Genomic DNA, 24,371 nt, shown 5'->3' with positions numbered 1-24,371 from the left:
TCAGCCCAACAGCGTATCTCTGCCATTTCTCATAGTCTTTTTTATCGATACTGTACAAACAGCAAAATAGCTCCTATCATATCTGAATGAAGTTTAAATTTTAAATATAGATTTCCTAGATCAACACGAACGATGTCTTCGGACGTCTAAAACTACAAGAAGTTGGAACATAAACTGCTGTATAACGCAGAGCATGCTACTTCCTCCGAGCTTATGCTGCGCTGCGTCACTCTGCGCTTAATATGCATCTTGTAACGTAGAAATTTTACGCGCAAAAATGCGGTTGCATATACTGCGCTGCATCACTCTACGTCCACTTTGTGCCCAGACTAAAAGGCTGCAAGAACTTCCCTACTTGTCTCGGCGAAAGAAACAAACCATCGTGTATCATTTGCCACACGACAAATTCGATTCAACGTATCGTCAAGTTTTACCTTGGGATATCGACGCGAAGGAAGGTTGTATCGAATTAACGACAATCCTACAAAATGAACTAGAAATACGAACACGTATTCAAATTTATGTAAATTTATGTAAACCGTGCTAGATTATTCCTTTTAAATTCCATCCAAATAAATATGGTTAAGTACCAAAGATTAAACCGTGGATTTTTATGCATTTATAAATTGGAAGATGCAAAAATGCAGAAACGCAAATATAATATGCAAAAATATACAAAATATCCAAAGCGTAGTACTCGTTACAACGTTTAATAGATGAAACAATTCCCTATATAGATTCGATATTTTTAAATTATGCTCGTAAAGATATGAATTTGTATAAATATCCGCGATTTACTAATGATTGGACTAGGAACTCTGTTTTAAAGATACAAGAAATGCACGAAGTACACGTAATTTGCACAAATATTGTACTACTCTCTGTAATATTTGGCAAGTAGGACAATCGTCTACCTGACTTCTATTTCTTTAATTATATCTATAAAAATACGAATTTACATAGACAACCGCAGTTTATTAACGATCATTACAGGGTATGATACAATCTGAAAAAAAGAAGACAACGCTTCTAATTAGCGGAACACAGTAGGCTGAATATGAAAGTGAGCAGCTCCGAAGGTGGTTGATGATCAGCCAGCACGTGCGTATTATCAATGATAGATGCAGGCAACGTGAAAATGGCCCGAAGCGAAACGGTCCTCCCTCGCGTGCATCTATAGCTACATTTTGTTCGCGATAACTGTTGCCTACGAACGACAGAGACCGTCAAAGGGAGTAGGAATAGTCGGGAAAAGAGAACGGTTATTATTTCAGCGAGCAGATATCGATTCCATTCGACGACCTGCCGTGACCCGTCTGCATAACTCACAGCAACGCGTACACTAATCCTTCCCCTTCTTCCCAATTCGTGCAAAACGCGTTCCTTTTTGTATTACGCGACCGAATGCACCAAACGCTGTTCGCGCCTTTCGTCTCGACAGAGACGTTTCTCCAAAGATTTCACAAATCCTTTCTCGCCTTTGGGGGGGGGACGAAAAGAGAAATAAAGAAAAAAGAAAAAGAAAGGAAAAGAGAGCTAAAGAAAGTCAACCAGCCGGAAGCAAAAGGATAAAATATGAAAGAACGTCCCCCGGAAAGGACTGAGAATCGATACCGATCCCCGAAGCCTTTATTTTCGTCGTGGTATCCCGATATAAATTCAACCAACGATGGTGTAAAATTTCAACTGCCAGTATTAGAGATTTAGCAAAATTTTAGATGTTTGATTCAACTTTTCAAACACACTAATCAAATTTAAGTTAAAAACATTGTAGTAAAATTTGCCATTTTCTCGATTGATGGACAAAGCCTGAAAAGAACTGCTTCTTTACGAGTATCACGAAGAAACTGTTTTCACAAAGAATGTTGTTTCTATCTGTCGAAATATTTTGACGAACCTCCCGAGGAAACGTTTCCTTCGGGAAACTGAAGAAAACAGCGACCGTCGGGAATATCGGCGAAGAGGAATAAAGACGTGGTCGTCCGTGAAAGGATAAAAAATTTGAAAGAAAAAAAAAATAGGTAAGATAGGAAAGATATAAGAAACGACGTGGACAAATCGAAGGACAATGCCGGAGAGTCGAATACTCGTTGCCTTTCTCCGTTTTCCTTTCTTCTTTATTTGCTACGATAAGAGTGGCTTGGAAAGTTGCCTCGAGATATCTCAGGGGTCCTCTAAGCCTCTTATTCATTGGGTGGATGGTGCAGGATGCGCGCGTACGAAACATCTAAACTTCCGACAACATACGGCATTGCGCTATGCACTATGCGAGAGAGAAAAAGGGAGATCACGCTGTGAATGGGGCTATTAGGGAAAGGGGGGTCAAATGCAAGCGCTCTGCAACATGCAGCGTTACAGCGATGCGATGCACCGCCGTATATTAAGAGGGAATAAAAGGGGAGAAAATAAACGCGCGATACACAAGGCGCAAGTTAAATTGGAACGGGTGAAAGAAGCGGGGGACGAGAAACCGATTGACCAACCAATAGGGAAAAAAAAAAGTTGAGAGCGGTAGAGAATAGCCGAAGCGAGGGAAAGTCCCAGTTTGAAAGGGTACAGATCACCTAGAAGATTGCTCCCGCGATTAAAGACACTTTGATTCGCTCAGTGCCTTGATGCACGCGTTACGCGCCCCTGACGAATCCACGCATGGGAATGCAGTTTATCCGATGGAAAATACCGGCGTTCAACCAACGAGAAATTTCTGCTGTTTGTCATGTAAATACGTTGCGCGATAAAACCATATGTCGTTTTCCAGTAACGCCATTATCTTGTCGAGGAACGTAGAAATATTCGCGCGTTCGATTGCTGGCTTTTGTGTAAAGCTGTTACGTCGGGCGTTCCATTTTCACGATATTATCCTTTGGCATTTTCTCGTCTTTTTTTAATGATTTTAAAATTGCAAATACACGGTTTTTATGGGGACAAAAGGCAAAGTAACGTTTACTAGATTGTACATGATTTTACGCACGATGTGCTTCGTGTGCATCAACATAGCACAAAAAGTGTGGAGCAATATTTTTGTTTCTCGTTGTTAAAACAGGCTGATTCCCGGGGTTTTCATCTGCGCCATCAAACAACAAATTCTCGGGTTCGAGATCAATGGAGAAAAATGTACAGGCAAATTGTCAAAGCGACGGCGGCATTTTAATTCGATTTTTGCCGTAACTTGATTTCCAATCGCCTGAACGTAGAACATTTAAAATGAACCACCCAGTATACGGCAGCTGCACGACGCAACAGCTGACGCATATGTAGAAGCGAAATGCTTTGTAATTTCATTGTTTGCGCACGAACTCGCATCCGCGCTTATGCGTTGCCGACCTACGTTTCGGTGAGACCGTGCACGCATCTATTCAATAATTAGACGACACAACGTAATGCGTCTTGAATAATTATTATACGTCGAGTAGTTCTTATATTGTCGGCTGCGAGCAATTGTTTGTCAATTATAGAGATTTGTTCCAAGAAACCGCAATGACTCGCGAATCAACCCTTCTCTTTTCCTCTCTCTCTTTCTCTCTCTCTCTCGTTCTGTACATACGCGCGTATACGTAAAAGCCTGTGGTAATTCGTATTGTTCCAGCTCGTTACCATTCTTTTTTTTCCAAAGGAATTGATTCACCGGAACTGCGATTTAATTGTAAGCTTAATTAATTGCAACCAATGTTTGCCGAGCAATCCGATGTCAACTGATTAATAAAACCCTAATTGATACGTCGACCGAATTGGTACGTCGTGTTTATCGTTGCGTGTTTAATGAACAAGCTATTGGCGGATTACTTTGATTGGAAATGATGGAGCGTATGAACAAAGGGAGAAAATCGTGGCATTTGTTGCGCACGTTCGTACCTATCTGTCTCATTTACCATCATAACCGCGCCCCTCCAATTTTCACTCAAAAATGATCAACCTGTTCAACGAATCGCGATATTTTCATGCCATCTTTGTCACCAAAGTGGAGTCATCGATCGCTAAGTATGTACAGGGGAATATTCTGATGAATATTATTCCAGCTACTTTATAAATACCAGACAATTATTCCATATATAAAATTATTCGTTCATCCTAACGATGTTTTCAGAAATTGCACGAATATAAACAGACTAAAATATATTATAACGTAGAATTATCAGAAACACGGACCCAGAAGAGAAATGCGTATTCGGTGGTACCCTAATTAACAAATTAAATACGTAGTATTTTAGATCAAAATATCCAATGTAACGACACATTTAAACTGTGCATTATGCAAATGTAATTACCGCTATTGCCACGAGTCGACGAAAGGAAGATATTGTATAAAATGAAATTACAAGCAAATATTTGTAATTCACTGTTCTTTGGAAAGCATCAACCATCGTGTACATAATTGAGCTTCCATTAAACAACAATTCTGCACTGGCGAATAATTAACTATGCGTGTAACGAACCCGTAAACAATATTTCCATTCGCCATTATCCTGTTTGGCAACGGTTATACTTTGGCGTTTATTTAAAGGATAAATACCACCGACGAAATATCGATTTAGCTAAGTTCGCTGACCTTGTGATGAGAGGAATGGCCTGTGTGATTGGCGGAGGTGTGATTTCCGGCGGGAATAGATGCCAGGTCCTCGATGGTTAACTCCGCTAAGGCGTCGTTGCCACCGCTGCAACCGCCTAACAAGCCGCCTGCGATGACGCTGCCACTTCCTGGACTGCTCCCGATGCAACCTCCATCCGACCTTACAACGTTTGCCGAGGGTCTCTTCTGCACCCTTCTCGAGGTCACCAGTTCTTTCACCCCTGACAATTCTCGCCTCGAACCACCCACGTATCTAAAAAAAAAGCACGTGCGACTCTCGTTAATGTTTACGCTCAACGCCACACCGCTCTAAAAAATATTCAATTAAAAATTATGCCAAGTTTTGCTTCGCTTGCCCCTTTACGTATGTTGTCGTAATTCCTCATAAACTTAAATAAGCTTTGACGTGAGGTAACCATTCTTTTTTCTTGGGATTTTCAAGTTACCTAACAGCGCTTCTTTGTCGCGATAAATCTCATTTGATCGATATCTTTCTATAGATGTTAGTAAATAAAATTTTCTTAGAAAAATAATTGCAGAGTACCTTGGTACCCAAGTACCGGAGTACCCACTGTAGGATAACTTATCCTTTGGAAGAAGATTTTCAAGCAACGAATAGACTAGTACCAGCCATAGCAGAGCTTTTCTATTTAAAGACACACCGGATGAGTTAACGCGCGGAATATAAAAGCTGCATGTACCTAGACAACGACGAGCGTAGTTGGCTTTTTTGTAAGGAATCTCCGACAGAATGTTGCAGGCGGTTGAAAAAGCACCGTAGTTACCATGGCAGTATGAATCGTGTCAAACGAGGGAGGATTCGAATCATATAGAAATTGCTCTATTAGCGAGATTAGATCCGCGAGTCAATCCATTTGGCCGACAATGTCTGTCCTGCGAGCTGTTCTAAATCGATGTGACGCTGTCCGCGCGACCACCTCGTCCCCTTTGTGCCAGACGACTTTCGTGATTGTCGCCAATTAAAATTGCACAAAAACTTAACGAATCAACGTTTCCTTCTTGGCAACGTCGCGACCTGTAATCTGAAGGTAAACGCGTTGATTTATATATACCACGTTAAAACTTGACTCTGTGCTCGTGGCATTTTAAAAGTCTGTATAGGTCGCGTGATTTAACTCGAAACTCCAGCTATTATATGTAACGTGAGGCGGGAGAACATTGGCAAATTTTTCAGTCAAACTACGATGATTTATTATCGTGTTCTTATGGTATGATACTTAAAATACCAATGTGATTAGATGCGGATAAAGGAGGCAAGATGTTGAACAAAGAGAATAAAGAAATGAAATCAATAGCGGTTGTTAAGCTGACGTAAAAGATCTGGAGATTCTGCACGGCTGGGACGTTGACTAATTAGTTTATAAGTAGTATAAGTCGGTTGCTGAGCGTCCGATCGCAGGTGTGATATGTATGTTTACTTTGCATTTAGACAAGTCTCCGAGCAACAAATTTGCTGATGCAAATCTTGGAAAGTCTCGTGGCTCGTGCGATTAATAATTCACGAATCACGCGCCTAGGATTAGGATTACTGTGCTTACGTGAGCGCACTGCTGTCGCAAGACTTTACCAACTAATGTGATTAACGCGTTCTGCTTCTAATAATGCTTTTCCGACATTTCTTTACAAGCTTTCTTCGACTAGCGTTTCTCTCATACCGTTGTAATTATCCGTGACGCCGTACGCGTCGCGTGAAACGTAATATAATTGTTTACTGTTTCAGATTTCGTAATCAATATACGATGCCGAACAGTAAGCTGTACATGTTATATCGAACGATACGGGAATTTACTTTAAGTCTAGTCGACTTTCTTCAAATCTGATCTTTATCGTTTTCAATACTTTATATCTCGCGTGAAATAAATTTAATTTAATCAAGATTAAGCTGTCTTAAACATTACGATCTAACGATAATCGAAGGTGACATGAAACTCGTTGCTCCATTTCGAACAAAAATATTCGTCGATGGCCTTGCATTATGAAAGATTTTATTTTAGATAATTGGGAAGAGCGCGTGAATTACCAAAGAATTTAAAAAGTAAAGTCACGAAAAGTAAAAGTGTAGCGATGTTCTTTCAATACCTCTAACACGAGTTCCATCGAAAAGATTTTATTTCCTTAAAGATAGATCGAAGGAAAGTAAAGGTAGAGAAAAGACGGTGAAAGTTACAGCTGTGTTCTCATCAACATTTCAAGATTTTCGTCCATTCTTTCTTACCTTTCTTTTCGGTAAGATGCGATGGTTACAATGAACGATCGTCTTGTCTCGATATTAACGACCCTTCGTAATAATATTATATCAATATTTTCGTACCGAGATAATTCGAACACGATGGCTGTTTTCTTAGTATCATAGCGATTCTCTTGTTATTCTTATGTCCGTACAAATGTATAATGTACAGTTCTCCAAGTAGCGAGAACTACTCGAAGATACAGAGAAAATATAGACGGCACGGAAAAATCTATTCTATGGAATTATTGAAAAGTATAGCATCTCAATCGATGTCAAAGACAACTCAACGGGGCTATCGACGTTTACTTTCTTCGGAATACGAGATCGAACGATTCCTCGAATATATTTTCATTCGCGTAAATTCGACCATATAATTTTTCATTCTCACTTTCTCAAGCAAATATCGTACAATAAAACTACCACCCTCCCGTCAAATTTTGTATACTATCGTCATTTTCATTTTCTCAACTCACAAAACCGTGCAATATCCGTCACTTTACATAGAACGTTGCAAATAAAATATCTTATTCTGCTGTCTCTCGAATCGGACGGTAACCGGAAGGTCCGCGACAAAATAACACTCGTGACAGGTCATTCATCCCCTAAAACTTCCTAACCTTGACACCCGGACGCACCGATATCCGGTGATCAGGCCAGCGAAAAGGACGAAACGTTGAAACTCAGCGAGACAAAAGAAAATGTAAACGGAACGAAGGATTACCCTGAACTTGCGTCTCGGAAATCGTGGTTCACCTCCTCCGTATAGGACGTCACTCGGCAACGTTCTTAACGCGTACACTCCTCACGCGGCCGATGTTTCCGCGGAACATCACAATATTTCGGTTCGTTGGTTCGAAACCGGCCGACGGTGGTTGGTTTCGTGTGCGAATCCGGGAACGTGTAAATTGGGAGAAAATATGAAACAAAAAGTGTGGACGGGAACGTGGCGAAGAGTAGCCGGCTCCTCAGTCCCCGGAGAACTATCGCTAACCACGACTTCCCGTCGTTCGTGTACGTACGTACGTTTCGTTCGTTCTCGACGATGCTCCCCACCCCTCGCCACTACGCGCTACGCTACGGATAGGTCTCTCCCGTCAAACCGACCCCCGAGTGCAACCCTCCGCGCCCTTCTCAGCTGTCGCGCAAGAACCACCCTTGGTGGCGCCTTAAGCTGCCCTCTGCCAGGTTTAGCAACGTCGCCGGCAGATCGCACCAGCGAAACCGCCGCCGACGGATCGATCCACGTGACGTCACGCCGCCCACGCAAGCGTCGTGCCAATCTCACTCCGTATCGTCTCGCGACGACACGTCCTCGTCTTCATCTAGAATCTAGATACCGACTCACCACCAATTTTTTTTCTTACAGACAAACTTTCTCTACTGCGCCAACGTCTCCTTCCAGTTACTCGATCCGGTCTCTTCTTCTATCTCTACCTCTTTTTTGTTTTCTTTATCATTTCTTACTTTCTTTTTTATTTTGGGATCAGAAATGAGACTCTTTCCGCGCAATGTTTCGAGTACAGCAGAACTCCGTTTGTACGTATACATTTGTCGGCGAACAAACAGTTGGTATAATTGGACTTTGTATTAACTCTGATACCTCCCACTATGAGCTTTTGCTCGTACGATAGAAATCCACAGTTTGGAATTTTTTATTGACAGAGGCGGGTTAAGTAAAAGTTTGTTTGATCAAAGGCGAATGAAAATTTCGTTTGAAAGAGATGGAATTACATGGTAATGGTCAAACGAATGCACGTCTACTCGCGGTTCTTTTTATTTGTCTTTAATCAGACGAATGATGACGATGAAATCGCGAACGCTGCGCGTTGCGAGTTATACCGTGCAATTTTTACGCCAGTCTAGGATTCTGACATATTCTAGCAGAGAATACTTCATAATCCGCATTACCATACAAAACCTAGACATCTCTGCTATGAATTATGCATCTAGGCAAAAAGTCTCAATCGCAGTTTCAATTTTAAATTCAAATGCCTCGAAAGCCGACCATTTAAATCAATACCCTATGAACACATATTATCCGGAAAGTTGCAATTCGTGATTTATGAAACAATTAGAAGGATTAAGTGTACTATTACAACCGGTCAAAGAGTTATAGTATTTCCGTGCGAAGTAATTTAGCGATCTATCAGGATAATTACATCGAACGCGTGGTTTAGCGCGTAAATTCGCCATGTTGGTGGATATTGGTTTCTACAAATCGTCGTCGTTCGATGCTTTAATGATTTATACGTAAATAAGTGCATTCTATATTGATTTAACCCCATAACGTACACCTATGGGCATAGCCCGTAGTACGATGATCGGGCCAAATATAATATAATATATAATAGCTTATTTACATTTTCGGCCCAAAATTCTCGAACGTAAATCGTAGGTTAAGGGGTTAAAATCGTTGTCGTTTTAAAATTAGTCGAAGAAAAAAGGCGTTGCAGGTTGCAACGCATGACGTCAAAATTTGGCAACACACGAATCCTCTGATCGTGTGCTTACCATTTTGTCAACTGAAAGGGACAATACGAAGCAACGTCTGCAAAAGACAAAGACGTTTATCTTTCTGTATACGTCTACGTCGAATGCCACGTCTCTTCTCGGTAGTTTAAATTGATTCCTCGCTTTGCTGTTTGTTTCAATCCATTATTGTTCGATGCTGAAGCCGAACGTATTCTCTATTATGTACCTGCGATTCCTCGATAATTGTCTTGACATTTCAAACGGCAATCGTATTTACATACACCTGCTGAACATTGTTTGAAATGTACTGGCTAATTCTGTACTCACCGATTGCTCTACTTTTATTCGTCTTTTGGTTATTCGTTATTTCCACGAAATATTCTGTACGTCACAGTGGCAATTTATTCGTTCACTTTCATATTGCGTTTTTCACATAATCTTCGCTCTTTTATCACATTACAATTTCATGTAGAATAAATTCTTTCTCCCATATTACGTTATTTGCAATAATTCTTACAGCGCATCGCATGCGCAACTCGTCGTTACATCGTTCCTCTTTAACGCTTTGAATTAATAGGACTTTATACGGTTTATGGATTACTGTGACAAAAGTCATAAATTTTTGTTAGGAAGGATCAGACGTACTAAAGAGATTTAACAGGGATAAAAGAGGAAGAACTAAGGGAAGAGTAAACATCATTTTCTCAATGTTTGATGATTGCAATTAGGAACACCTGGAGGGTTTAACCTCCACCTTGGCGAGTCAAAATTCCGTCGACTCTGTCTTCATCGCGTAAAGCCCGTAATTAAATAGAACGAGGAACCACATACCCACACATGGGAGCAGTAATCAAACTTGGAAACTGCATTAAGATAAAATTAAATAGAACCTCGACGGTATCCTAATTTCGTGTCAATTCTAGAATAAATATTGTGTTTAAAGGTACCGTAAATGACGTGCTGAAAGCCAGCTCTCGCCCCTTGCCTTATTTCCTGGCACGAATTTTCTTCGAACTCGTTAGTGGACTGCGGATTTTTATGCAATTATGGGATATTTGAAAGTGGAAAATGCACAGGTTGCGCATAATACGCAAGAATATATAAAATATTCCAAATATAGCACTCACTACGATATTCAGCAAATAAAATAAAAACTTTTGCTTATGCGGCTTCCACTTTTGGTCAGTTGTGGTCAGAAAAATTTGAATTTGCGCGAATATTCACAGTATAATCATTAGCCGCTCTGAATACAGTCGAATGCAATTCTCCCCGGACACAATAAAAAGAAAAAAGAAAAAAGGAGCAAATACGAAGCTGTAGAAGCGACAGTATTCGGTAGAAAAGAATTAAAAGCACGAATGCTAAGGGATAAGCGAGAGATAATGTTCTCTAGCATTGTTGGAGGATTCGTAATCGTTGGAATATGGCTCTCAGAACTTGCCTTCTTTGTTGTGCGCTCGCCCTGCTTTATGGGGTTCACGACGATGGTGGAAGGATATATAGAGGGTCGAGCCAGAAGACGGGGGCAAGTATATTGAATTTCCGAAAAGCGCGTTGGGTTTCAAGCGGATGATACGCGGCTTGCTTGTGCCAAACGAGTTAGCAAGCCTGGAGAGGGTCCATGATACGCCTCCGGCTGTTTGGCGTATTACGAAAACACCGCTGTTCCTGCGGCCTAGCGGCTATTCCGTTGGCCTACTACCAAGACTCGCGTGGGTGTCCTAAAGGTACCTTTCAGCCTAACGACGAGCAATCCCTCGTATTCGTCTGTGCTTAGCGAAATTAAAGCGTAAGCGAGCTATTTTTCGCAGAGTGGCGATTGTTCGCCGAATAGGAAATCAAACATCCGAATGATCTAATACGATTCGATTATCGTATAATTTATTTTATAGTAGGATTTCTTACAATTTCTTCGTTAGACGTCATTACTGCGATCCATTTTATAATATACCGCCTTACAATTTCGTCAAACGTCGTCGTCGCTGATGTAAGTAAGGATCGAACTGGAAATAACTATCGAGCATTCTGGTAGAAGGTGCACGGTCTAATTTTAACGAACGTATATTCGCAGCGAAGCTCTTTCGGTGTAAATAATTCTACGAACAAATTGCTAGACGGCCGTTTACACTAAACGAGCACGAGCGAATGCTGCTGTTCTCGGTCTATGTTTCTGCTTGTTTGGCTTGAACGTTACCTTCAGAACGCTCCGCAATACTCCGCAGTATTTCTGTTCGACGAGCGACTGTCGTTGGCTGAGTAAATTACCGTGGAAAATTGAAGCGTCCTAAAGTGTCACGATACCAATCGAGAAGTTGAGATAGTAAACGGTATGATGACAGAGTAAAGAAACGATCGTTTCAGTCCGAGAGGATAGGAAATATCATACAGAATGTAGTAAAATAAATAGAATCAAATACTCTAACTTTAGAATCATCGATAAATGGTGCTACGACCTTAACTATGAAACAAGCTGAAACTGAAATATATCTATGGCATATAAATTTTTGTTTTTAATAGGCTAGTTTAAGTGTGATAAAAGCCTAAGCATCTTTTTATTGCTACAATTGCAATAATACTCGTTCCGTTTGAAATGGCATTTTATCCATTTATCCATTTATAACAAATTGTAACAAATTGTAACAAATTGCATCGATCGAACAATTTGTCTCTATTATCGGAAAATGAATCGAACGACTGCCGATAATACGTTTTTCGCCTAGGTCGCATGTACTGTATAGCCATACAAGTGTCTGGATCGTGTCGAGGTTTCGAATATCGGTACAGAGGGCAAATTGCCACGGGGCACGGCTCTATAGATGCGCGCTTTAAATTCAAGGCGTTTCTCGATATAATCGGGATAATCCACTCGAAGTCACTCTAGGTGGGACGTTCACTGAGTTCTTTTTTTTTCTTTTTCATCCGACCTAACTGTTTCGTGTCTCCGCTTTTCTTATAAAATGGAAACCTAAGAATCGAACAGGCTCGGAAAGAAGGAACACAATCCAGTAGTTCACCAAAGAATTGTATGTTCGTTGGCCGTTATAGCGTATACTGAGATTGGGAACTGTCTGTATCCTAAATTAATATGGAAACGATTTTGTGGATTGGATGAGACGGAGATATGAATATTTCATTATGCTTTGGTTGGTAGTAGTCTATGAAGGAATTACAAGTTTCTATTGTTACGTCAATAGAGTTCAGTGCCTCGCTAAGTGAAATGGGGAAATCCCCTCGATCTGCTAGCAATATGTTAACGAAGGTCTTTATGTGCGCAGGGACGCGATATTGAATGAATCGATGGATTCTGATTATGTAAAAATCTCTATAGAATATAATTCTAAAAATATTAATATTCGAAGCAACTTTCGCCAAGATTGTCAACGCGATACGTGATATTCGTACAAAATTACGAGTATGGCGCTAGAACATTTCCGTTATGATTATTCTCGTCGCATGGAACGCATCACAATCGTTAACTCGCTGTTTCCTCGCTATTATCGATACAACCGGAGTTTCCTTACGAACGATGGCCGTGTTCTATATTCCTGCGAAAATTGCAGTGGAATTTCTTATCTGCTGGACCGAGTTGTAATATAGGGCATTCGCGAGAAATTATTGTCGTTCGTCCAATACACTTTACATGGACGACACGTTCGAAGGAAATCAAATGAGATTGAATAGTCGAACGAGCTGGATAAAACGACCTACGCTTCAATGAGATTCTATTCGACCGAGACGAATCCAAACTCAATGCGGTGAATGTAATCGAAATGATCACCACTGACCCATTTCCGCTTTTTTCTCCATTGCCAATTCTCCTCTGCTTCCAGTCAAATTTTCTTTCCACCCTTCGACACTTCCGTCGTAACGAAATTCTCCGATTTTGATTGGTTGGTCACAATAGGAAAAATATTCCGTAAAGGTACACCAAATATATACTAAGCGGAATTATCTGATAACTAAATATTTTAAGCGTTTCGGGCGTTCAAGTTTAATAGATTTTCACTTTTACTTTTCGTTCGGCGAATGTTAATAACACAAATCTCACGAACTTATTACGCGTTCGTAATTACGTGAACGTAATTTAGACACAAACACTTTCGAAACGGTCTGAAATTAACAGAAAACTAGTGGATTTTCAGGTAAGGTAACTCGATGAGAGACTAGAAGAATGGATAAAAGTGAAGCATAGAAAAGTTAATTAACCAGCATCTCGACAAGGCTTTCTTAATTCAATCGAAGCAACCAAAGATAACCGTGCTAAGCTGCGAAGAGCTGAGTAATTGGAGGCCCGTACGAAATTAGCCCCTGCAAATTTCGTCTAATTAAAGGCCGTTAGTAGTAGCATCGCTACTTGGTGCATGCCGTATTAAGTCTGATTCAGACATCGTTAATCTACTTCGTCGAGTGATTCGCGCTAGAATAACTTAATATTACTTAAGTATCTCCTTGATGTTTAAAATGAAATTAGCAATCGTTTCCACAATTGTATTGTAAGGTAATAAATAGTTGGGTGAAAAATATCGTTTTTTTCGCTAATTAACTATGACGTATATGTAAGAATTTTGTTCAAATTTTAGAGGTTGATTTACGTTTTCTTAAATAAATCGCGAGTAGAGAACGATTGAATAGGAGGAATGAAAATTTCCAAACAATTTCTTGAAGAACGGCAACGCTTTGTCCGCTAATAAAATTATATTCATCGGTTAGAATCCGCAATTGGGCCCACGTGCGCTGACAAATCTGGCGGCTTACATTTTACGTTCATGGGGGAACTATGACTCACTCGACGTGCCATTGAAACACGTGCACCAAGAAGCAACAAGATGCCCTCGTGGAAATAAATGGACGAAAACACGTATAACGTAGCGTGCTTTGTCTTGGAGACTTTTCAGGCGATTTGAAATCTTTTCATCTTCCTTGCATCAAAGGATATTATTTTAAAAGTTTATGTTACTAAAAGTAAACAAAAAATGAACACTGTGAAGTTGGATTTTTAATAACAAATAAGTACAATCTCGAGCCGACTTAAATGAAACCGAATGATAGATTAGCGAAGCATGTATTGTTTCTCAGCGGTAATCCGTAAATTTCGTTTAACTGCTTTTTAACTAAAATTTAATTTCAACTAATTTAGACAGTCGAATAAACGTAATCGAAATATTTAGATAAAAATGAACGTTTCTATAAACTTACCTCTCGTGATCGTGGCCGTAAGACGGATTGATTCTGCGTGCGTACAACGAGGCACCGCCCTCGGACATGTAACCATCGCACAAGTCGGATATAGTTCTACTACCAACGGTCATGCCACCTCGAAGAACCTCCCCGTCGCTCAGATAACCGGAGGCGACGTCGATGTCCGCGTAATCGTGACCGACATGATGATGAGAAGAAGAATGAAGAATCGTGTACTGTCGCGCTGTTGTTCTGCTTGGTAAGGTCTGAAGGGCCCTTGCACCCGGCGTGTAACCGCGAAGTAGAGGCTGCATAGGCTTCACTGTCATCTCTGCTTCGTCGTCACCCATAGAACCTCCACCGCACGTTGAACTTTCTGACAAAACCTATAAAATAGACTAAATTAACGCCTAATCCTGCATTTAACACTTATTTTAGATATTTAGCAATTAAAGTATGGTTTGCATTACGCTAACTATGCAAGGTTTATCAGCAGCCGTGCATAATACGTAATTACTCAACGTTTTCACAGTAGGTGTTTTGGACTACATTGGCGGACACGCGACTTTTCGTTTAAAGATCTCTTATTCTTTCTGCGGAATTCTGTTGTGTTCTCTTTGAAATTTATTAAATTTTCTTTTAAACATACAACATTTTTCTGACGTATCTCTATTTTTTCCTTGATAACGCTTGTTTTATTCCGCAATAATTTTTGTGCGAATTGTACACTATTACAGCAAAGACGAGTCCTTGCAATCGTCTAAAATCGCTGACAGTTAAATACTTGCCGCCTATCGCCTACTATAAAAGCGTCAAGTAATATTTTACCGAAGTTAAATACATCGTTCGTCCGAGGAATACGTATCGACGTATCGACAGTGTTACTGACCTTCTCCATTTGTTCGAAGGTTGTGTCAATTTTCCTGTTAGGTATGGTTTTGATTTCGCTGCCACTTTCGCTGCTGGGCCTATAAATAACGCTGCTGTCGCTGGAATTACTCTGACCAGTACTATTAGAATTACTATGAGAGCTCTCGGACATCAGGTCCGAGATACTTGGCATTGGTGACACCATTGCAACCGTGTTCGGATCGAGCTTACGATGCAAAGCGTCTGCCTTTAATTTTGTGGGCGTCGGTGCGCCTGGCATGTTGTTTTCCTTCGGTGGTTTCGAAGTGCCTTTCACCAAGGCCGTGGGCTTCGGAATGCTGGAACCTGGGCTCCCGGAAGCACCCAAGGTTGAACCTTGCAGTGGACTATTAAGAACCGGTGGCTGCTTATTCGCTCCAAAATTTAGCGCGTTCGAAACTTGCCCGTGAGGAGGAACGTTAACGTGAGTTGTTGCAGCAGCTGCCGGGTTCTCTTGAATGCTTGCCATTTTTACATCCATCGGTGTTTCCGGGCTGTTACGAGGAGAAACGGGCGGTGTTTGCTTTCCATTTATCCTTTCTGTCTCGTGTACTTCGTTTGGAATTCGAGCTTTCACGGGCAGGCTCGTATTTTGTTGCTTCGATGGATTGCTATTTTCCACGGGTGCCGCTTGATTATTCGTCAGTACGTTCTCACCGATCTCCTTTTGCTTCTCGACCGTCGACTTTTGGTCGCACAAATTCGCTTGGTTCATAGACAACGTGTGATCGATCGTAGAACTATTCTCGTTGGTGATGACGATTTCTTCGTGCTCAGTCTGCTTGATCATTCCATTCGTATTGCTCAATAATACTTTCTGCGCTAGAACGTCCTTGTTCAATCCGTTCGGTGGAACCTTCATGTTTTGCAGATGAACTTTCGTGTCGGGTATCTTGGCTGGCAGCTCCATCTTGGGTCTGGGCGACTGTTTCGACGATTCGTTCTTCAAGCTGCCAAAGTTCTTCGCGTCTTGCGGAGCGATTTGCTTAGGAGGCATCAATACGGAAGGATTCGGTTTCTGCAGTTGACTGCTAGGCTGTTGCTTCAGCAGATCGTGGAGATTCGAGGACTTTTTGTCCACGGCCGGTTTGGCCCCCACGCCACCGATTTTACTGGTCGGCTTGACATCTTCCAGGGGCGGATTATAGCCGACCAATTTATCAGGTGCACCCTTCGTCCGTGCTATTTTACTTTGAGCTTTGCTCTGCTCTTTTCTCACTGTCTTCGGGCTCGCCTGTTTCGCCGGCTTGGTCGATTGCAGCTTCGATTTCAGCGCACGACTCTTGGGCGATTCCACTTGCAACTTGCTCTGATCGCACAGCGACGTCGAGCTATCGGAGTGTTCCGATCTCGCCGAGGAAAAGCCGGAAGAACTGGATGTACGTTTCGACACACCGGACGAAGCTTTACCTCGATCTTGATTCTTCTCTTTGTTGTTGAAGAGTTTGAATTTGTCTAAGACGGAGTTCTTGTTTTGCTGGGTGGGAGCTCCCGTGGTGGCGTATGGCGATTGTTGAGCAGTCCTTACGCCGCTGGGTTTGCCCACCGTAGACGTTCGAGGGCTGAAACGATTTAATGTTCGATGATTAGTTCTTCGATGCCATTATTCCGATTGTGAGAAATAGCAAATAATATGAACGACGCAACGATAGGAAAACATTATCGAGTCTACACTAGGCTCGATAACAAATGATAGACAGTTTAACAATTGTGTTACTGCGAAGAAAGATATGATGAAAAGAAATTGAGAAAATGAAGGATAAAAGTATATATATAGCAGCCAATGTATGCTGTATCGTTAGGAAAAATTGATATTTACCTTGGGGTAGTAGCTGCAGGTTGTCTATTCGTAGAATTCTGATTTCTGGGCTGAGGAATGAAAGAGAGTCCGCTTTGAGGTGACTGTTGCTGACTCGGACTTGTGCTTCTCGAACTGCTTGCACTGCCTATGCCACCGTTTCCATGTTTTAAACCACCTGAAACAGAAAATCATTGATCCTGTTTAATCGTTCCTTGGAATATCGCTGTTTGCTTTAAAACATGAAAAGATATCATCTTTAACCAACAATCGAGTTGAGCGAGCATCGATGCAGTGAAATAGCGGATATAATAGTCGTAGTAAATACTCTGAAAAAAAGGAGATGAAGGATCACGTTCACAATAGACGAAGAACCATCAGCTACTCCGAATCCCAATAATGATAAAATTTTCGATATTCGAGAAAATATCCGCACTAAGTGCACTCGTAACATTTAATTAAACGATCGACGATAAACGCTTATAATTCGTCTGGTCTTTTTCTAACAGTATTCACACTGTCATTGGCCGCGTCTCAATAAAACGACGATCGGTTGGCTCATTAACCGAGCACAGTCGCAATACTGTACCAGACCTCGACTCCGTAGCTGTGTCTGGGAAGTATACGCTGTTTGTAGACAAAATAAACCGCAGGCCTGCTATGGTACATACACGTGACAGCGTGCATTTACCATGCAAGGAGATTAATCCGCTACTGCTCGTTGCTCAATCTGTCACTACTGTAATCGCAGACATTGTTTCCACCAAGTAATTTACGTTATCATGGGACAAAGTTATAACACGTCGAATTAATAGATCATCTTGCATGAAAACATAGTAGTTATATCATTCGACGGACACAAAGGACATTAAAACCGCTACATACGAAAGATTAAGTTAAAATAATAGTAGCTGTTTTTCAGCCTTGTGTATCGCAATACGGAAAGATACTTTCTGCCATGTGATACAGAGATAATATTATAGTCGTTCCGTTGTAGAAATTTATGGATTAAAACACATTTTTCTTCTACGCGTGACTTTAAAAAAGATACGTTCAGATAACAGAGGTTTTGTCGTATTTATTTCGGAGAATAATTCTCAATAAAAAAAACTAATTAATTAGTTGGTATGAAAGGAGAAATTAGGAAATATATATACGGATGAATTATCCAAGGCTATTTTTGAAAAAGAATTGGATAGACGACCGATTACTGCAAATAGAAAATTACGCGATACACTTTACAGTGTACCTAAATTGTCGCAATGAAGATCCCTGATAAATTTTAATCTAGATCATGAAACAGCTGCGTTATCCTGATCCACGCTACTGCCAGCTGGCAGAAGTTATGTAATTTATTACTCGTGTCATTCTATTGTTGCACACCCGTAATTAGCAGAAAGACCGAGTGACTTATTAATATAAGCCAGAGCAACTCGTTCGGTTAGACGAACGACGATACTAAATAATTCAACATCGCATGTATGATAATTAAATTCAGCACAGGAGAATAACCACGAAGCAATTAATTATTTGCTCGTAACTCAGAACTTTGGAATCGTTAACTCGGATTGGTCGAACAAATCAATTAGATTATTACTTAGTTATATCTGCAAGTTAGCTTATTTAATTTAATTGCTACTTATTTCCTTTTTGAAATTCTTATCGTCATTCCATCGAATTACTATCTATTTTCTTATTATCTTCGATTATGGTATTCTGGTATTCGCATCACTCAAAATATCAACTTTCTAACTTATCCAGGCCTTCGTGATTTATTACTTTCGCGCGATAATTTCACATTCCATTCTCAGCGATAACACGTGTTTGAAATTAGTTTCGCAAACCGTTTAATTTGATGTATTTTCCAAGTATCCGAGAAGAGCATGTTTACGTAACTAAAGAGCCAACGCGCGGATTCAATCGAGCTCAATTTATAATTTAGAATGGTCGTACGTTTAATTTGCTGCAAGCTCTGAGAACTCGCGTCCACGTTACGCGTGTAACAAACTCGGACAACGTAGTTTCCTCGCGATGAATCACATTAAGGATCGTGTGGCTTAAATCAATTCTTCTATTTACTTAAGTTAATTCGAGCGCGCCGGTCACACGTTCGATCGGTACTCGTTACGGTAATCTCGACAACCGCGATCGTTCTTCATTGGCACCGGTGCTGACACTGATTCGCCGTAATAACAGAGCCTAATTCCGGCCGGTCGATCAGCTCAATTGTCAAACTACGTACGCGACACAAATCAACTGGATACGAGATAAACGGTTCGTGGCTGAGAATGAAGAAATCTTACGATGTTGCAAGGCTATTTGCGAGGGGCGTCGTTATTAGTTTAACCCTCTATCGATCAGCCATCGTATAACGAGCGCGACCATGCGTAGTCGCATTCATAATCGGATACCATGCGTGCCGGCGAATTGGTGAATCGCATTCTTTCGTTGTGTTGCCATTGGAATTTAAATACGCATGGAGCCAAACAAAAGGAAAGAGCGCAATTAAAACGGGATTTAGGATTCCAACGATTGTATACGTTGATCTCAAACAGGACGAAATAAAGTGGAGAAATGTCAAGGCAGAGGTTTCATTTTATTTCAAATTTCGTATGATGGGTACATTGCATGCTTGGATTTTACTGTTAAGAGATAATCGTCTTAGTCGCGCTTCGCTTTTTAAGGCAACGTAGTTACGTCGCTTACATAAAATTAGCACAGCTTACTTGTCCTTGTCTCTTTCACTTTTTCTATATGTAGCACTTACGTACTGTTCGTGCACGACAACACCCATATTCAATCTACATTTTGATCGTAAGCTACATGAAGATTAGTGTTGCACGATTTGTGTTAGAGATGGCCTCGCTAAACGTATCTAGGCTTACTGGTATAATTAATAATTTAGAATTTTGGCAAAATGCGTGATTCCACTAAATATCTTCCAATTTCTATACACGTTTTCAGCTTCGTTTCAAACTATAATTACGAATGTATATAATTATAATTGCGTAATGGTACCAATGGAATTTTAAACAATTTCATACAACGTACATAATATATCCATTCGACTACTTCGGCGAGTCATCGTCAATTAAATGATAATACCGAGTAAACTATAAATCAATTGGCTATTGTAAGAGTACGGAGATTTGTATCTCAGCCGGAACTCTTAGCGCCTTACGAAAAGCTTCAGTCACGGGGTGTCGTAATAAATTCGATTTTTTTATTATCAGCGAATCGAGGCATCGCTGACAAAGAAGAGGCAGGGGAAGAGACGAGATAGAGAAGTTAAAACGTGACCAGGCATTAGAGGTTGCCTGTCATGAAAATGATTCATCGGAAGTCGGAGCACGACCGATCGATCCTGCAAGATATTAACGACATTCGCGCGCCCCGAATTCTCAAATATTGACCAGGATATACCAGGACATAGAAACCACCTGCACTATCATGCTCTCCCATGCCAGTACTCTTTTTTCTCTTTATCCCTACTCTATCCAAAGCGCCAGGTGTTTTTCAATCATGCTCGTGTATTATGTATTCCATGTACCAGCGTTTTGAAGGATAGATGTTGAATATTGCAGGTTAGTATTTTATTACCAGGCTGCGGTTGTCCGTGCATTTATGAGAAACATGCAAAAATGCAGAGAATGTATATTTGCGTAATATGAAGAAACGTGTATACACGGCGTGCAAGGTAAAGTACGTATTTGTTATAATATTTAAGGAGTAAAGTATATTTCGTATTTCACCGTTATCAAAGGCTTGAATTGGCATAAATATGCTCAGCCTGTACATTACGTGCTTCTATGTAGACGAATATTTAACCGGAAACCATGCGAAATTATCGCTGATGTTTTTCAGACTTTACGCGTTTCTAAATTATTTTACGAGTTTAGACAATACTGAAGATATATATAATAATATACGACAGTCGAAAGAGTAAGAAGTTGAAATTAAGGAGCATGGCATCCAGGGACAATAGAATGGGAGGAACCTGGGATGCAAAGGGCTGCGAAATTCCGCAACGTGCGTGCTAGGCAAGACTTGTTGCGCTCTCATGGCAGCGAACGCGTGCGAACTCGTTCTTGTATTTCCTCCAAGCACAGTGCTTCAAACTTCACGTTGTTCTAATTTTACCTCTCATCCCACTTTAAATATACTCGCGGCGGAGACCTACTAAAAAATTGTTTTTCCCCGAGTAGATAAACATTTTCTTATTTACAGAGACACGCTGTCTATTTCGCGTTTCTCGGTTAGAAAACGTGCAAAATAAACGCGGCGAATCTTTAACAATCGTGACGCTGGACAAAACGCCGTAAAAAATCAGACAAAGAGAAGAAAGATTTCTCGATATCGCACAGTTTGATAGAACGATCAAATAGCTTACCGAACTCGCACTAAACTGCCATCGTAAATCAAGAATCACGAGTCAAATGTCACGTGCACAGGGGCTCTCACGACGTTTTTACGGTGGCGGCGGTTACACTTTTAACCGAATTTCGTGCGATCGACCGATTATGGGCGATGCGTCCTCCCGTGTTCTCGTTCTAACGTAAACTCGCACTTGCATTTCATGCGAATGCGGTACAGCTCCATACTGTTCCACTCTACGCTCTCCTCCCTCCTTTTGTTTCGCTGGTACGCTTCGTGGCGAGAGTGCATCGATGCACGAGGGAGCAACGAGCAGCGGTTGCATTAGTGCGTCTTTAACGGTGTACGAACTCATAAGGGCATTGCATCGAGTCTACGTGGTGTACGAGCGTGTTCTCTGTATGTGTGTTTGTGTGTGTGTTGCATATTTGTGTGTGCGAGCGTGTGCCTCGAGCGACCCATGCGTATGCATGCGTATGTAATCGTGTGAATGTACGATTGACAGGCCAAAGCGATTAACTTCAGTGGTGACTCTCTGAGAGACACTGACTTCTCTCTTTTTATCTCTTGCCTCTCGTTTCCTTCTTCTTTCCACTTTCGATACTTTCTACTGAACAGATGTAACCATAAACACGCAGATTACTTATTTTCTCAGAAAGCTCGATAATGCGCGCCCGATGAGAGGAACAATCACTGGGTTTGTAGAATATGTTCGTGGTCTGCCATCGAATCGAACTGCGACGGCTTGTTTGATGAATTACCGCTTTATTTATCACGTAGTTTTCACTCGATTAACTCGATTGGTACGCCAATTTCTAATTGATCTTTCGTATTTTTCTAATATTGATCGTTTCGGGATCTAAGCTCGTTCGGGAAGGACTCGGATGCGATGAACAGATATCTTCTAGGTTATTGTTCCTTTCTTACCGACTATCGACAGTTATGCGTCATTCTTACGATAGCTAAACGCGCAGTTCAATTAAAGGAGAGTTAGCGCCAGTTGAGAGTCACTGAGAAGCGTGCGGTGCATGCGATATGTGTACGGAACTCCATTGGCACACCGGAGGATTTGCCGGGAACGGAAGATCAGCGAAGATTAGCGGCAAAACGATTTCTCCACGCTCGTCGAACATGCACTTAGCTCTTCATCAAATTATTATACGTAATTAGACAGTCAGGTCTAAAACAAATACAACGTAACGAATTCGAATCCTTTCATTTCTTGCGTGAAGAGTTAAGCCTGCTACGAAGTTATACGTACGTACGTATAGTTGTTGACAGGGAATTAAAAAATTTCAATAACATCGTCATACGGTAAAGAAAGAACGTCGTTACGTTAACGCTAAGATTAAAAGTTCGGGGAATGTCATCGATACTATTTATTTGATTCTGCTCCGTTCGCATAATTTGATAACGTAACAATTTATCGAATATATTTGATAAAAAATTTCCAAGAACAAACGAAAATGATACGATTATTGCGTGATATCGTACACAGCAAATAGAGAAAAAGTAACGGCTAACAAAGGCGTTTTCCATCGCTGCGAGACAAACCGAGTGTAAACGTTCTTAGATTGCCATATGAGACGACTTACTCCCACGTATGTTATAGTTGGAAATATCGGTTTCTGTTTTCTGTTCCCACCTCCGTTATATCGAGTTACGCTTAAGATAAAGCACTACGATTCATTCTATGATTACACGCTTAAGTGCACAAGGTGAAAGCCTTTAAGAGCAATAATATTACGAATACGTACGGTCATTTAAAGAATAGAAATGATCAACCTTCGTAAGTCTAGGAATCGTGAACTGTTTGAAAGATTATTGACGCGATTCTTTCACAGGACAATGCGTTATTACATCGCGAATGTTTCTGCGTCTATACCAAAAACGTAATTCATCTACCTACAGTTGAAATTTCGGGATAACGTAGACTCAACAAAATACGAAGATCGATAACTCGGTAAAATTATACGAACATCAAATTAAACGAGTACGTTTAGTGGTTATCACGATCGTTAACAACATTTGCTCATGAACGACCGTGGAGTATTTTTCAAACCAATCTACCTAACGAACGCTTTGATCGGCAGAGAAGTTTTAATCAATCCGTTATCCTCGCGACAGAGAAATAAAAGTTTATCTGCTTGTAAGCAGAAACGCGAGGTCAAAGGCGGCCTTTGAAGCGAACGGGAGGGAAAAACGTTGGGCAAAGGAGAGCTAAAATGATTAGTTAAGGAGTCGAATTACGGTCAGGCCACCCCGTGTGAGTCTAAGATGGGGATTAGAGCCCTTAGAATTTTCGTTCAGCTTCTACGAGAACCGCACCATCGACCATCTTCGAGATGACTAACCGACCCTTTTCCACGGAAAACTCTATTATCGACTAACCGTCGAATCGAGCACGAAGCTTCTTCTCGTTCTAACGCCTCTTCTGACGTCTGTTTCGACGCGACGCGACGCCTCTCATCTGCTATTTCTGAGCTTTTGTGCGGTTGGTATGGATAACGGTGAGCGAATGCGCGAGGGTTCCAGTGCTGCAGCTCGAATCTCAATTAGAAGATTAGATTGTAATTAGTCGCATGTGTCAGTCGATCGTATTACGGTTGCTCGAAAGCGCAGTCATCAATTTCTTTCTCGTTGCACTTCGTTGTCTATTGACATCTCTGATCCACAGAGGAACGACAAGTTGATAGAGAGGATTCACGATGTTTCCAACGTAATCCTGCTACGTTCTTTCGGTCATTATCGATCCAATTATACTTTTCTAACTATTAAAAAATATTTGTAGTTTGGAGGGAAAGGTCTTATTGCGACGGTTT

The 24,371-nt window shown here is 41.0% G+C and overlaps 1 protein-coding gene across 4 annotated transcripts in view; it reads right to left on the bottom strand.

Annotated features, from left to right (window-relative positions):
- Window positions 1-24,371, bottom strand: part of sick (sickie) — a 192,917-nt gene that overhangs the window by 53,955 nt on the left and 114,591 nt on the right. For all 4 annotated transcript variants that reach the window (XM_033328162.2, XM_033328160.2, XM_033328161.2 and 1 more), the window contains 4 exons: window positions 17,197-17,353; window positions 15,358-16,939; window positions 14,487-14,854; window positions 4,547-4,820 (listed from right to left, as the gene is read on the bottom strand). In XM_033328162.2, coding sequence (XP_033184053.2) covers window positions 4,547-4,820; window positions 14,487-14,854; window positions 15,358-16,939; window positions 17,197-17,353 — 2,381 coding nt within the window. The remainder of the gene's footprint in view (window positions 1-4,546; window positions 4,821-14,486; window positions 14,855-15,357; window positions 16,940-17,196; window positions 17,354-24,371) is intronic.

This window comes from Bombus vancouverensis, chromosome 3, assembly GCF_051014615.1.
Source record: "Bombus vancouverensis nearcticus chromosome 3, iyBomVanc1_principal, whole genome shotgun sequence".
NCBI classification, from domain to species: domain Eukaryota; kingdom Metazoa; phylum Arthropoda; class Insecta; order Hymenoptera; family Apidae; genus Bombus; species Bombus vancouverensis.
This window is presented reverse-complemented; position numbering and strand designations above follow the sequence as displayed.